This window comes from Schistocerca americana, chromosome X, assembly GCF_021461395.2.
Source record: "Schistocerca americana isolate TAMUIC-IGC-003095 chromosome X, iqSchAmer2.1, whole genome shotgun sequence".
Lineage (NCBI taxonomy): Eukaryota > Metazoa > Arthropoda > Insecta > Orthoptera > Acrididae > Schistocerca > Schistocerca americana.
This window is the reverse complement of record NC_060130.1, coordinates 965,091,683-965,108,775: the sequence shown is the minus strand read 5'-3', so window position 1 is coordinate 965,108,775 and position 17,093 is coordinate 965,091,683. Positions and strand designations below refer to the sequence as shown.

The window sequence follows — 17,093 nt, the reverse complement described above, 5'->3', positions numbered from 1 at the left end:
GACATAACTCAACATTTTTGTATTTCTGTGTTTCATGTACGACGGAAACATATAGGTGCTCACTACAACACAATATTTTTTTCAGTCATTTTACCTAGACTGAAGCGTGTGACCTTGATTTGCTACGCACGTACAACAAAGCTGATGAGTGAGGAACATCACCTTCGTTCTAGAGCGTGTCAATTACTACTCTAAATGGTGGCTCGAAGTGGGAGCTTCATGAAGACTGAACACACTGCTTCAACAGAGCGCGGTGACACCGTATTGAGCTGAAAAATATCACATTTATTGCTCCATTCGGACTCTATATGTCGCACTAGACATTTACAAAGTGTTCTTCAAACACACATGTGAAATGCAAATATTTGACACCAGACAAGATTTATACATAACTGCGGCGTGAAAGCCACGCCGATGGAACTTTTTTACAGCTCAGGACAAACAGAAAGGTAGGGTGGACTCTCCGGCGAATTCATAACGATCGGCCCTAGTACGAAAACGAAACTGAGGACTCCTAAATGGCAACTGAAATCATTTTTATCAGTTGCGGTCGGAAAAATTAGTTCCGCTGTCCGTTTGAACAGTCGTCGTACAATATTGGCGTGAAAATTCCGCGTACGTATCCCAGTTCTCTGTAAACACTCGCAGCTGGCTATAGGAACAATTTCTTCCGTAAACTGTTGTAGTCCCGGATGCAGAGAACTCGACACGTTGCAACGCTGATATGTTAATAAGAGGAAAAGAGCATAAGGCGGTTCTCTACGACGAAACCCGACCGTAGTAAGCGCGTAGTATTTTCAGCGTACAGAAATTACAAAATAGTCGCCCGCTGAAAAATCTGTGGTTACGAGGGCGTGTGGATATTGCCGGAGGGTGGATACCTTCGGAAACTGACGTAAGACGGACGAATTTCGTTACGTGCAATCCCAAATGAGAGGACGAATACCGATCGTCTCAGTTCTCCGGAGATTCCGAATGGAAAATAGAGCAGAAAAAAATGAACGGTAGGCGACAACGAATATCCGATAGCGACATATCTGTTTGAGTAAGGACGAGAAAAGGGAGAAGGCCGGGGGAGAAGTGCAAATAACAGACGAGGAGTCGCTTCCACTTAGTTTACCGCCACTAGTATCGACACGACACGGAACGCATACTTACGCAGCTCGCAAGGATACGCAATGGACGCACAATGTGGAATATATATATTTTTTTCGTCTCGGAGACAGTGTAGTGATGATTCTAGTCTAGGGTACATCGCACCACAGTCAAAAACACTCGCAGCAGTCGTGGCGCGAAGGAAGACGTTTTTATGTCTAAATACATTTTTTCAGGGGCCGACAGACATCACAGTTGTTTCGAGAACATAATAAACACGTGTCACTGTGCTCCGAAACCCAAAATGATATGTATGAAGCGCATGAAGTTGTAGCGGCTGTGGCGGCGTTAGAGCGGGCGTCACGACGCGCGGCGCAGCGCGAGGCCGGCGGCCAGCAGCAGCGCCAATGGCGCCGGGGCTGCCCGCGCGCCGCGCCCGTCCGGCACCTTCACCTCCACCTCGGCCATCTTGAAGATCGACAGCAGCAGGTGCGAGTGCAGCTCGGGGTGGCGCGAGTTGATCTTGCTGCTCAGCTCCTGCAGCGGGCCCGCGCACTCCTCCTGCGGGGACAAAAGCGCCAGTCAGAAAAGGCTGCTACAGTATACTGATGCTCAGAGTAGTAGACTAAAGTGCGCGTCATTTATGACGGCGGCTGAGTTTAGGTTCGTTCTGCGCATCTGACGTCACAAAACACAGTCAGCCAATGAACAGAGAACGACGTTGCCAGAGCCCGACTGCAGTGCAGAGCACGGACGAGTGTCTTCAGTTTTAGAAACTTTCAGTCGTAAATAAAGTAATTGAATGAAAGCAATGTCTTGATAGCAGACTTTCTTTTATAGAAAGTTTGGAAAAAAGCATTCTTTATACCAATTGCTTCATATTCTACTAATTAATTGAACCAAACGAGCAATAAGCCTCCTAATTCAGGCGATAGCAAGGAAAGGTATTTGTATCATTCTCACTAACCGCTTTTTCGCAATAAAGAACAGTGGTAATTGTTCATTTCCTATTGTACTTCGACGAAACGTGAGTAATTCATAGTCATGCCATCAGTGTTTGTCGATATTTTCCGTGATATTTTAAAGTCCTCTGGGAGAGGTATTGATCGTTGATCTAGCCGGCACGGTTGCTCAGCGTGTTCGGTCAGAGGGTTAGCAGCCCTCTGTAATAAAAAAAAAACTGAGCTAATCGATCAAAAACGAACTTAAACGGATGTCTTACGACGTCCGCCCCGAGCATGACTGCTAAGCAGAAGGTTCCGAGTTCAAACCTTGTTCGGCGTATAATATTTTCTTTATTTAAAAACAATATCAAAGTGTATTACTTCATGAATTTTATTCGGATATTTTCTTTATTTAAAAACAATGTCAAAGTGTATTACTTCATGAATTTCATTCGTTTGAATGTAATTTTTTGAAATTTGTAGTGGTAACTAAAATCGACCATATGGAAAGTATACGCTATGGACTTTTGCCTCTGCAAACTCTTCAAAATTTCGTGCAATGGTTTACCACATCTAATGCTGCACAATAACTGCGTTGAACTTCGAAACAAAATTAAATCATTTATGGGGGGAAGGTATCAGTCAAGAAGATGTGTAAAAATAAAATTTTTTGGACCAAATAGCTTTTGTGAAATCGAATGATAAAGTGTGTCAAAGCAGTCGAAACACCATGTGTCTGCACAGGCGAGCAGTGCAATGATGACAAAATCGCGCACATCGCGGAATGCGGGGAGCACGTCTCTGTAGCAGCGAAAGGGTTAATGCGGCCGTGGTGGCTTTATTTCATAAACTGCACGCTCCCCCTAAACGTAAGTTTGCGAACTATATACTATAGAGCTGCTTCTTTTGGCGCGTACAACTGGCAACGCAGCAATCTTCCGCGTCTGGGCGGGGATGCGCCAACCGCCAAGATAAAAGAATTGAACTATAATAGACGAGCTCCACTATTTGGGCAGCCAAATAACTGATGGCGATAGAAGTAATTAACTGACAATAGTGAAAAAAGCTTTCCTGAAACAATGAATGATGTTAACATTGTGCACAAAATTAAGTGTTAGGAAGTCTTTTCTGAACATGTTTCTTTGGAGTGCAGCATTATGTGGAAGCGAAACTCGGATTATAAGTACGAGGGATGTTTAGAAAGCAAGCGTCCTGTGATCGTAACTAGCTGTGTTTTTTGTTTTTTGAGGGTTTGTTCAACAAACTGCAAGAGAGTTGTGCATCAGGGAGAGGTTTAGTCTTGAAATTACGTGAACGTACATTTCAAGAAGTGTTCGGCAACATGTTTCTTCCTCCCAAATTCGTCTCGAGTTTTGCCCATGACGAGGAAATCAGATAAATTAGAGCTAATACGGTAATACGGGGGTTTTTCGACAGAGATACGAGTCGCCAGGGGTGCTTCACTTCTAGGCATAGCCTTCATTATACACAAGAAGATAAACAATTCCTTTAGGGAAGTCACTCCCGCAAGCAGCAGGCTAATAACAATGCGCCTACAGTTTGCAATCGAGAAATACACAATGATCAACACACACGTCCTCACGAACGGAGATAACAAAAAAGATCCAAAATCAACAGAGAAATTCTAGGCAACATTAAACGCAGTGATGGCCAAAATTCCCAAAGATGACATAAAAATTTTGCTAGGTGGTTTCAACGCACAAATCGGCAGAGAAAAAAAGTCATCAGAGAACTGTGAGAAAGTTTCCCACACACAAAAATACACATACAAAAATGACGTGAGATTCGCGGAGTTAAGCCAGAAAAAAACCTAAAGATTTCGTCAGTATCCCGCAAGAAATCCTCACGAGAACAAAAAAATAAGGAGGTCACCTACACAACAGACGAGAGTATTCCAAACAGATCATGTAGCGATTTCCTACCAGTTCAGGAGATCCGTGACGTTCATGCCCGCAGAGGTGCGAACGTTGATTCAGAAAATTTCCTAACTCCAATTAAAATCAGATTTGTACGGAAGGAAATCCATCAGTAAAGAACACACGTACAGCAGTTAGATACGAAATTGATCGTAGAATGCAACATGAGACAGAAGTTGGAAAGACAACAAGCAAACACATGGTGAGAATCTCATAGAAATATCACACAAAAAGAACTAATGTCGCGGAAAAAGAGCGATAAACACATGTAGTGGGATTCAGTGAAAACGTACTAGACAAACGCAAACAAACTTTCCAGGAGTACAGCAGCAAAAAAGAAATAGGAAAACCTATTTCGTTTTAACGAGTCCAGAAAACATAGGTAAACCAGATGAAAGGACACAAAGGAGCAACTGGACTCTGTAGAGGAAACCTTCCGCAACCATAATCAAAATTTGTGCTGCAGAAAGCAAGATGCAAAACTCGCACTAACTAATTTAGAGAACTGTCCGAAACTGTTACGTAATTTCTTTCATTTCCTTAACCGTCCTGAACTTCATAAAAGATTCACAACACAGGAGTGCACCTCCATGCATACAAAATCGCTCCCACCAACACGTGAAGAAATCCAGTAAGCCGGCCGAGTGGCCGTGCGGTTCTAGGCGCTACAGTCTGGAGCCGCGAGACCGCTACGGTCGTAGGTTCGAATCCTGCCTCGGGCATTGATGTGTGTGATGTCTTTAGGTTAGTTAGGTTTAAGTAGTTCTAAGTCCTAGGGGACTGATGACCTCTGAAGTTGAGTCCCATAGTGCTCAGAGCCATTTGAATAATTTTTTTGAAATCCACAAATTAAAAAAACAACAGGATATATGGTGAAAGCGGTATCGTTGCGGAACTACTAAAGAACATCAAACTAAAGTATCTGCAGTAACATACAGAAATAATCAAAACCATCTGGGAAGCATAAAAACTTCCGGACGACTAGAAATGCACAATTATCCATCAAGAAACGACATAGGACGAATGTGAATAACTACAGAGGATTCTCCTTGATAAAGGCCACCTACAAAAATCTCTCAGCGTTCTTACTCCAGAGAACACAAGAACAGTTGGAATACAGCATTGGCGAATGCCAGGCAGGCTTCCGCCTCGGTCGTTCATGCACCCAGATGATTTTAAATCTGACAACAATTCTGAAATACGAGGTCATCAGGAATCCTCCAGTTATTTGCACTTTCATAGGCTTCAAGAAGGTATGCGATTTCGTCGAACGACACGCCTTGCCCATCGTCTTAGAACAGGGATTCGACCCAAAAACACTATGATTAATCAACAGACACTGGCTGACACAACATAGAAAGTCAAATTCATGGATGAAATGATCCATTCACGATCAAAACTGGAGTACCCCAAGGCAACCGATTATCCCAACTATTATTCAGCCTACTCCTGGACAAAGTAATGAGAAATTGAGGGAAAGAACCGAAAATTCTAGAAAAATGAGAAACAGCACGACTAGAAATATCCCGGGACAACAAAGAAATCCAAAACTAGCTTTTGCAGACGACCTGGCCATTTTCCCAGATCAGATACGAAACAGCAGCAACCAAACAAACAGAAACACTAAAAAAGATAGCGCAGAAATAGTTGGCGTGCAAATCTTTTTCCATAAGCCCCATTACTTCTGCTCAAAACTAAATGTACAAAAATTTGTTGCAAAATATGCCAAGATAAAGTGAGTTTCATGATGGCGTCCTCTTGGGTAAAATATTCCGGAGGTGAAATTGTGGTGTCACCACCAGACACCACACTTGCTAGGTGGTAGCCTTTAAATCGGCCGCGGTCCGCTAGTATACGCGGACCCGCGTGTCGCCACTGTCAGTGATTGCAGACCGAGCGCCACCACACGGCAGGTCTAGAGAGACGTCCTGGCGCTCGCCCCAGTTGTACAGCCGACTTTGCTAGCGATGCTACACTGACAAATACGCTCTCATTTGCCGAGACGATAGTTAGCATAGCCTTGAGCTACGTCATTTGCTACGACCTAGCAAGGCGCCATTACCAGTGTATATTGAAATGGAAATTATGTACAGTCAAGAGAGATGTACACCGATTGTGGATTAAAGTTAAGTATTCTACCAGTACCTCCTGTTTTGCTAGTCTTATTTCTCAGACCTGTTCCAGACCTCACGCCAGTCTGCGTGAGCTTAAACGCGTGCATTTTGGCCTCCTCTAGCAACACGGTGTTGGCTCTTCTGCCAACACATCAGAAATAGTCCCCCATTCGGATCTCCGTGCGGGGACTACTCTGGAGGACGTCGTTATCAGGAGAAAGAAAACTGGCGTTCTACGGATCGGGGCGTGGAATGTCAGATCCCTTAATCGGGCAGGTAGGTTAGAAAATTTAAAAAGGGAAATGGATAGGTTAAAGTTAGATATAGTGGGAATTAGCGAAGTTCGAAGGGATCGGTTGGTAGGACATGTTCTGAGGCATCAAGGGATCACCAATTTGGTACTGGAGGGCAGCGTGGAGGGTAAAAATCGTAGAGGGAGACCAAGAGATGAATACACTAAGCAGATTCAGAAGGATGTAGGTTGCAGTAAGTACTGGGAGATGATGAAGCTTGCACAGGATAGAGTAGCATGGAGAGATGCATCAAACCAGTCTCAGAACTGAAGACCACAACAATAACAACATATTTCAAGTATCTAGATGAAATCGTCGAAGAGGAGGAGTGAAGATCTCACTGAGTACTCAATCCCAAAAAAAGTGACGACAGCGTACAGGAAGACATAGAACACATATGGCTTAATACGAAACGCATGTCCGTCCATACAAAGATCAGACACTAGAATTTAGCAATCAAGCATGAAAAAGTGTATGTAGCTGCACCACGAAGTGGACTATGCCTGCAGTATAGACTACGCGTTTTGCATCTTCCCGGCCGTTGAGTCCGAGCGGTTCTAGGCACTTCAGTCTGGAACCGCGCGACCGCTACTGTCGCAGGTTCGAATCCTGCCTCGGGCGTGGATGTGTGTGATGTCCTTAGGTACGTTAGGTTTAAGTAGTTCCAAGTTCTAGGGGACTAATGACCTCAGATATTAAGTCCCATAGTGCTCAGAGCCATTTGAACCATTTTTTTGCATCTTCGCGTCCACACTTCAGTAGTTGTCCTACTGGTCGGGGGAAAATAAATATTATTGGACTGCTCGTGCCACACGTACTTGGAGGTACTAACCAACTTAAAAACCTGCTACTTGTAACAGCTGTAGTTATTAGTCGGCAAGTGAAGTGAATGGCCATGTAACGTTGTTCAGTACACTGTCTTCAGTCATGAACAGGAATTTCTGCTCCTTAAGACTGATTTCCTGCCCTCAGTTCATCCGCACACTCATGTACCGCATGCAGTCGTTGCCATGGATACGGCGTGGGCAACGGCGTTAATGTTGACCATAGTGCCTCCACAGCGCACGGCATCTCTCGCCAGCAGCGGCGCCACGGGCGAGCCGCGGTCCCGGACACCAGCCAACCACTCGCCGTCACGTGAGCTAACCGATGTCTGAACTGGGAGCTCATCACGACACCTTTCATCTTCTGCTGTGTAGCAGCATCAAGTGTCAATAGCTCGAGTGCTCAATACATCGTCAGATTCTAAGACGAACATTTACCTACGTTGTTTGGTTTTATCTCTGGTTCAACGATTGGATTCTCTGTGCTGAAGTGTTATACGACATGAACTGTCTGCGGCTCACAATTGTTATTTGTGTTTCTGTGTATGGTATTTACGTATCTGAAATATACGTGATTTACTGTGCCTTACTTCCTGACTGTAGATCCTGATTTAACGATCCTTTGTGAAGTCTGTATTGGTATATTTTATATACCCCTAACACCCTGTGTGCAGGGTGAACATTAATAAAACCGACAAACTACATGGATGGATTCCTGACTGGAAATGAAGAAAAAAAGGTCCTACGAACATGTGTCCGGAAATGGATGGTGTGCGTGCAACTACAAAAAATCGTTCCGGAACACAGTGCAGAGCTGCATCGCATCAACGTCACAACAGGTCTTCCCCAAGGGTTCTCTGTAGCCCACAGATGACGATTGTGCAGACTGATGATGCCAGTTCTGGTAGAGACTGCGACGTCGATAAAGAGGACAGATGACAGAAATCCCATAATTGTGATGGTGTGGTGAAAAACAATCGACAAAATCCTTCCCATAGAGTCCGCTGTTGATAACCGTCGCACACGTTGCACGTGATAGGAACAGCAGCGATTGTCATGCAGGATACACATAATCCTACTTTGACTTACACCATGTTGGCGGGCCACATGTCTAGAGCTTCGTCTCAGTATCCTGTACAAGCCGGTCCTCCAAGTCTGGTGCATGCTCAGTCTACTGCCTCCCTACCCATTCGTCTGTCTGGAAGGACCCACCATCACACAGACGCCCAAAAAGGGTTCAAAAATGGTTCAAATGGCTCTGAGCACTATGGGACTTAACATCTGTGGTCATCAGTCCCCTAGAACTTAGAACTACTTAAACCTAACTAACCTAAGGACATCACACACATCCATGCCCGAGGCAGGATTCGAACCTGCGACCGTAGCAGTCACGCGGTTCCGGACTGAGCGCCTAGAACCGCTCGGCCACCGGGGCCGGCCCCAAAAAGGGCTTGAAATGTTCTGTGGCGTGGTTTGTGTCTGTGAGGGAACTTGTTTTGGTATAGCCGTGCTGCCCCTCGACCGTTTCCATCTGCTCGGCCGTACACAAACACCATCTCGGCTTCTTCCCGACGTGAATATCGGACCATTCTGCCGCTTACAATACGGTGCGTCAATCAGACAGCCCGTAATACACAAGGAACATATGGCACGTGGTCAGTGGAACTGTCATACGTCAGCACCAGCTATGGTGGCTACGATGCATTTCCAGACATTTTCATAGGACTTCCTTCCTTCCATTTCCAGTCAGAAATCCATCCCAGCAGTTTGTCGGTTTATTAATGTTCAACCTAGATACTAGTACAAGGGGTGAAGTCAACAACAACATGGATCACGCAAGCAAACTTGACCTACAAAAAGCACAGGTCTATTCAGTGGAAATTAAAGACAGAAACACATGTAGAGAGAAGACACAAGTGGAATATGAGATCAGAGAACGAAGTCACAAAGAAACCAGGACAAAGTGGACTGAAGATAGAACGAGACTCCATGAAGGAGAAAAATATCAGAAAGAATGGCCGAATGAGGCAGAATGCTTTGCTTGATTCTACAGGATGTCTTCACAGATAATAATAATAAAATAATAATGACCAATAAATACAGTAAATAAAACGATTTGTTTGAATTTCAGCTACGTTCTCATCTGTCACCACACTGTGTGAGGAGCAGCGGATCGGTATCATTGTTTGCCCCGTGGTTCCATTCACGTATGACAAAAGGGGAAAGATGTAGCTTCCTTAAATGCCTAAATGTTCCTGATTCTACCGTCTTGACTTTCGCACGATATTTGTGTAAGTGCAGTAATAGTTTTTGATCATTCCAGGAAGGCAGTTGCTTAGGAAGTTAAGAGCGAACATTTTCCAGGTGCACAACCCTCATTTGAGATCGTTGAGGAAACCGTTCGCGTCTTGAAGTGGTATGTAAAACATATACGTACTTACTCGTAAGCTCTGCTGAAGTTTTACTATACCCAGTGTTTTTACCTATCTCGTAAAATAATTCATTTACAAGAAATTAGAGAGGAAAAATATAAGCTTCACATCTAATTGATACTGTTTTGAAAGAAAGACATATATTACCTGAAATATGTAGCCATATAATCCTGTACCTGACTACGCATTTACCCTGTTGGCCGTTTAAACTGCAACACCAGGAAGGATGGCAAAAGCGAAATTTTACGTGTTGTGCATGCAAAACACAGTATGAAGGTACCGGGACATCATTCCATACCGTTGCAACTCTACACCAGAGTTCACCAGTGGTGGAGTGCTAATCCCTTGGCAACCCATGGCCAGATATTTGAAGTGGGTGAGAGATCTGGAGAACGTGCTTGCAGGCAACAGTCGTACACCCTCTGTATCAAGGTAGACCAGCACATCATAGGGCAACATGCGGTCATGGGTTGCCTTGTCGAAGGGTAACTTCATGGAGACGTCGAAGACAAGCCGCAGCCACCAGCCTTAAGACGTTAGAAATGTAACGCCTGCTGCCTAAATTACCAGCAATGGTAACCAGAGGTGATCACATTGTGTACCCAGGAATACCCCTCACCATCACACCAAGTGCTAGGTTAGTGAGACGATGACAAATGCAATCTGGCAACTGGTGAGTGGCAGCGCTGTTTGAGGCGTCATGTCACGGACTGTGCGGCCCCTCCTGCCGGAGGTTCGAGTTCTCCCTCGGACATGGGTGTGTGTGTTGTTCTTAGCATATGTTAGTGTAAGTTGCTTTAAGTAAAGTGTAAGTCTAGGGACCGATGACCTCAGCAGTTTGGTCCCTTAAGAATTCACACACACAATCTGGATACTTTCGTTCTCCTCTGAGACTCCACACATAGATGTGTCCATGGCGATGCTGTAGTTAGAATCAAGCGTCACTTGAAAAGACGACGACGTGGCACTCGTGTTTACAGTGATGTCATTGAGCGCACCAGTAAGGTCGCACCTACTTCTGCTTCAGCGTCAAGGGAAGCCGCAGTCATTGTCGGTGAGCTTACAGTCCGCTGTCCTTCAGACGTCGTCGCCCTCTCTCGGGCGCACAGGATCTTTGAAATCCTGTGTGGCGTGGAGTATGACCCTTCTAAAGCTGTCAATTCTATACTCATATGCAGTCGTGGGATGCCAACCAACGCGAACAGCAATACCGCGGATCGCTAACTGCCGTCTCGATAGGCCACGAGCGAGTCGTCGCCCAGTTCAGTTTGACAGTAGACGTTTCTTATCCTTACACGAGACACAAACTGATATTCTCACTGACAAACAACACAGAAATGCTGCTTCTGAATGATAAACTCGCTATGTAATCTTTCTTTATGTACAGAATGTAGATGGTGTTACCGCTAAAGTGCGGCTGCAGTGAAATTCTAATTAACTGAATTTCAAACATGTAGCAAACTTTATGCTAGTCTGACTTTGTTGCATTTAGTATTCATGGTGTTTGCAATTTTAATAGCCAGCCATGTAGAATGCTATCCCTTCGACGCGATAGATGCATTTGTCAATAAATAATATCTGTGTGTGGTTGGGTTGGATTTTCAATTTCAGTGCACAGTAAGATTGAAATAAAAGTCCAGTTACTTAAATGGACAGCACGTAGTCGTATTTTCATCGAGAAAATGTATCTTATCGTAATCTTAATTTCACGTTCCACATAATAGCGAGTTATCGCAATATGAGCTACAGAACATGCAAGCACCAGCTCTCTGTGTATCGCACAAAAAAAAAAAGGACAAGAATTCCGTATCATTATACTGCTGCTCTGCTGCTGCAGTTAGTAGGCTATGTGAACAAAAGTATCCGGACACCTGGCTGAAAATGACTTACAAGTTCGTGGCGCCCTCCATCGGTAATGCTGGAATTCAATATGGTGTTGGCCCACCCTTAGCCTTGATGGCAGCTTCCACTCTCGTAGGCATACGTTCAATCAGGTGGTGGGAGGTTTCTTGGGGAGTGTACCGTGATTCGTCACTCCACACAACGTTTTTCCACTGCTCAATCGTCCAATGTTTACGCTCCTTACACCAAGCGAGGCGTCATTTGGAGTTTACCGACGTGATGTGTGGCTTATGAGCAGCCGCTTGGCCATGAAATCCAAGTTTTCTCACCTCCCGCCTAACTGTCATAGCACACGCAGTAGATCCTGATGCAGTTTGGAATTCCTGTGTGATTGTCTGGATGGATGTCTACCTATTATACATTACGACCCTCTTCAACTGTCGGCGGTCTCTGTCAGTCAACAGACGAGGTCGGCCCGTACACTTTTGTGCTCTCCGTGTCCCTTCACGTGTCCACTTCACTATCACGTCGGAAAGAGTGGACCTACTGATGTTTAGGAGTGTGTAAATCTCGCATACAGACATATGACACAAGTGACACCCAATCACCTGACCACGTTCGAAGTCCGTGGGTTCCGCGGAGTGCCGCATTCTGCTCTCTCACGATGTCTAATGACTACTGAGGTCGCTGATGTGGAGTACTGACAGTAGGTGACAGCACAATGCACCTAATATGAAAAACGTATGTTTCTGGGGGTGTCCGGATACTTTTCATCACATAGTGTATTTTGTCAGCACTTCCAGCTATTTCTATCTCCTAGGTTTGCGCCTGCTCATGTTCTGAGTGGAAACAGTTTGTTCAGGATCCCAGGTTGTTTGTGTACTTCTAGACAGACAAGTAAATTTGCAAATAAAACAAACCGTTCTTAAAGGCGTCTTACCTTTTCGCGTACGAGGAGGTCGGCAGAAGAGACTTGCGATGAGTCATCTTCCGCTGATGAGTCCTCTTTCTTCAGTTTCGCTACTAAGATGAGATTCTCTTTAGTAACGTTGTAAAGAGACAGGGTACAGGACGTCTGGAACACACAAAAAATGTATTTAGTGCTAAAAAATTTCTAAGTTACAAGGAACAATCTACGACATAGAGTAAGGATATCAGACAAACAGCGTATGACTTCAAGGGTAAAGAAGTATATAGATTTTCCATGTAGACATACATTACTACCATGGTAGACTTATGCTGTGTGCTAGAGTGAGACTAGAATTCTCGTGACAGCCTGGGGTTATCTGTATCTATACTGTTACACACACTAAGTTGATAAAAGTCATGTGATATCTCCTAATATCATGTGGAACTTCCTTCTGTCCGGCGTAGTGCAACAAACCGACATGGAATGGACTCAATAAGTCGTTGGAAGCCCCCTGCAGAAATATTCAGCCATGCTGCTTCTATATCCGTCCACAATTGTGAAAATGTTGTTAGTGTATAATTTGTGCACGAACTGGGCTCTCTGTTATGTCCTATAAATATTAGACGGAATTCATGTCGGGCGATCTGGCTGGCCAGATAATTTCCACGAATTGTCCAGAATGTTCTTCAAACCAGTCGCGAACAGTTGTAGCCTGGTGACATGGCGCATCCTCATCCATAAGAATTCATCCCTAAATGGCAGCAAATGGTCCCCGAGCAGCCGACTAACCATAGGACGAAGTTCATTCCATGTAAACACAGCCCACAGCATTATGGAGGCACCACTAGCTTGCACAGTGCCTTGTTGACAACTTGGATCCATTGTGGATGTCAATGAAATTAACCAACAGCCGTGTACTTTAGATGTTATTTTATTTCATTTTGAAGACTACCAGTTTCAGCATTTCATTATGCCACCTACAGGCCCAGTATGCATCTCCACAAACAAATGAAAATGTCATCTAGAACCATAAATCTCTGGATGTCGTGAATTCAATCGTTACACTAATACTTGACACTAAGATTTGATAACAATCAAGTCTTCGAATTAAGCACTAATATAACGATTGGATTCACGACATCCAGAAATTCATGGCTCTGTATGACTTTTCGTTAGTTTGGAGAGAGGCAGATGGTGCCTGAAGATGGCATAAAGAAATGCTGAAACTGGTACCCCTCAAAATAAAATAAAATAACATCTAAAGTACACGGCTGTTGGTGAATTTCATCGAAACTGACAATTTCTTAAGCAGTCGATGTCCCCTGTCCATGATGGACCAACAGAGAAGTTGGATCCATGGCTTCGTGGAATCTGCGCCACACTCGAACCCTATTGTCAGCTCTTACCAATTGAAATTGCGATTCATCTCACCAGGCCACGGTTTTCCAGTCGTGTAGGGTCCAACTGATATGACCCCGTGAGTGGCGCTGCAGGCTATGTCGTGCTGTTAGCGAAGGTACTAGCGTCGGTCGTCTGCTGCCAGAGCCCATTAATGTAAAATTTCGCCGTACTGTCCTAATGGATATGTTAGTCGTACATACCACACTGATTTCCATCTGATTTGACACCTCATTCCAGAAAAAATTCAGCGAAGTTGAATCTTGATGAGTTCTACTGAAATCTAAATATTACTCACGTTTGTATAACAGAGGAAAGCGTAATGCAGTGGACTATGAGCGTAACAGACATTGGGGATGAGTATGTATGCATGGTGGTGGGATTCCAGGATGGAAAATCAAGTATCTTTCGCACCACTTGGAAAACAGCGATATCATATTGAGCCCGCAATGACTGAGAGTATAAACAAAGTACCTTTGGCAAATTTTTCTGTGAATTCAGTCTGTAGGTATTAATGCGTTCTGATCGAAGAAAAGCGGAAGAGCCACAACAATGAATGTTGACACCATATGTCATTCATACACCTTAGATACGGTGCATCACTTTTTGTACTGTTGCACTAAAAACAAACTGATAATAAAGCAGGCTGTTTTCAGGATTAGTCTGAACAGAATTATTTGATACTTTGCCACAACACAAATTCAAAGTCCTACTACAATGGAACAAAACTTCCTTTTGAAAGAAATATGCTCTGCATTTTATAACAGAAAACCACAATACGAATTACACGATTCTCAAACGTTCTCACACATTTACATGAGATCAAACTTGACGCAAACAGATGAGGTACATGGTTTCAGTCACGGTAGGAAGCAATCATACTAGGCCTAGGGTGACAAATTCTTAAATTTTAATATGGTTTCAAAATGATGAGTGAACGAGGACAATGACAGTTTTGCATAAATGGAGAAGTGTGGTAATAAGTTGGAAATACTAATCATTCATAAAAACTAGTGTCTTACTGGAAATTGCGAAACAGGTGACAAATGAAGAGATGGAGTTGGTCGTCTTTCAAAATAGTAAAACTTAAAATGTTGCCAACTCAATTTCTATCATGCGCCTACCTCACAACAACTGAAATGTACCTAAGTCAGCGTGAAAACCCCGACAGAAGCGAAAAACTTTATAATAAATAACTGAAGCTAAATGTCAGAATATGATGGCCTAACAGTTTCTGTACAACAAACTTAAACATCAATACCAGTATCACTGAGAAAAACACTTTGTAGTAAGTAAATATAGAATAAGTAAAATATGCACTACCTGTCACATGCCATAGTCTTTTGAATCCAAACATTGTGTGTAAGTGACGTTTACTGGTGGAAAGATGCATAGAATCCTGCCCCCACCTCTCCTTTCGATCAGCCATTAATACCATTTAAATTGCTCTTCTTCTTGCCAAGCTCCTCTAGATTAATTTTTTCTGCTTTGTCTGTGACTTCTTTTAAGTTTTCCCTCATTCCCTTGTCTTTCTAGGTCTTGAAGCCGTAATCAATAGATATTAATATTAAGACCATACGGTAAAGTCTATCGAACCTTATTTTGGAGCTGAAGCAGCTAAACTGCACTGCACAAAATGTGTGTGAAATCTTATGTGACTTAACTGTTAAGGTCATCAGTCCCTAAGCTTACACACCACTTAAGCTGAATTATCCTAAGGACAAACACGCACACCCACGCCCGAGGGATGACTCGGACCTCCGCCGGGATCAGCCGCACAGTGCACTGCACACATTGTTCATTCAGTTTCGTCGTATTTCACACTGCTTACCTTTCAGCAATTTTATTTAGGATGCAATTGTTACTTTTCGCTACAGTAAATGAAAGTGGTTTCAAAACTGCTTGTTTTTAGAAATATAAATCTTGGTAGTGGCACGTCGGAAAGCACGCCTTCTCGAACTATGACCATAGCCATTTTAGCTTTTAGCACTATGGGCACACTAATTAGGCACTGACAGTTTATGCACTTTGTTTTCATTAAATAAAACATTTATATGTAAGTCACTCACCGTCTCATGACTTTCTACCCTGAGCAGCAGAAGCACCGCCGATACCGCCGAAAGTGCGGTACTCCGCTGTGCTCCTTGCTACACGTCTCGCCTCGCTCTCACTAACTCTTGACTTCTGAAGGTCTCTGGACCTTGTTTCGCGTAGTTTGAACATTCATAATGCCTAGCTTACATATAATCTGGGATTGGGAAATTTAGACATCGCGTTTATTTGTTTGTCTCCTCTCCTTGTCATCTAGTTTTGTGCAACTGCATTTGTTACTTGCTGCAGAATTACTGCTCTAGTAACATGTCCGGCCAGCGAATGGTCGGCCGCCAGTGGACCTGGTTACCCAGGCTGGGAATGTACGTATTCTCTGATTGCTGTGCCGATGAGTAAAATTGGCGAGCAGTCTCTTCAAATCTATCACGTAGAAATGGTACACCTGCCATCTCATGCACTTCTCTGGTGCTCGGTTCTCGCCTTGGGAGATATACAGCAAGGTGTAAAGATTTGTTTTGCACCCGCTGTTTTTCGTCAATACGTTTATTGGCTGCATTGCCCCACACCACAGCGGCGTATTCTAGAACATGCCGTATTAGACCAGATATAATGTCACTCTACAATGAGTGGGTGGAGTCGAACCTGGGTTTAGTAGGGTTTAGTAGGGGGTAGAGCGTTTTTATGCGCCCCAGTGCTTCCTCCTGACCTCTCGGACGTGCGATCCCCACGTTAGATGTCTATGAAGGGTCACGCCAAAGTACTTTCCGGTTCGCGACCAAGGGGGTACTACGTCTGCTGGTAGCATTTTTCTCGTTCTGGTTAAAGCCTGTCTCTTCGCCGCGTTCATATTGAGCCGACACTTGGTGGCTGAAGCTCCAAGCGTGTCGCAAGCTTGCTGTAGGCGACGTCTTACTACGTGCACTCCTGAACTGAGTGCAAACAGCGCAGTGTCATCGGTGCATAACGCCAGATCAACTCTCGGGGTTTTCGGAGTATCTGCGGTGTATAGAATGTATATGAGGGGCCCTAGCACAGACCCCTGTGGCACATCTGAGACTCCTAGATTGACTTTGACATGGAATGCTCTGTTACTGAGGTATGATTTGAGCAGGGACACCTGTGACATCGGCACCCTCTGGTCAAGAACCTTGAACAGGAGGGCGTTATACCACACCCTGTCGAAGGCCTTCGACAAATATAATAGTATTGCCCCAAGGTACCCACGACGGTGTAGTGCTCCCATGCATCTCGC

General features: G+C 44.2%; 1 protein-coding gene across 1 annotated transcript in view; it reads right to left on the bottom strand.

The window, feature by feature from the left end:
- Positions 1–1,455: 1,455 nt before the first annotated feature.
- LOC124556422 overlaps positions 1,456–17,093 on the bottom strand; it is a 962,508-nt gene continuing 946,870 nt past the window's right edge. Inside the window, exons 13-14 of the mRNA XM_047130380.1 lie at positions 12,422–12,556; positions 1,456–1,656 (exon numbers count right to left, since the gene is read on the bottom strand). Of these exons, the coding sequence (XP_046986336.1) occupies positions 1,456–1,656; positions 12,422–12,556 (336 nt within the window). The remainder of the gene's footprint in view (positions 1,657–12,421; positions 12,557–17,093) is intronic.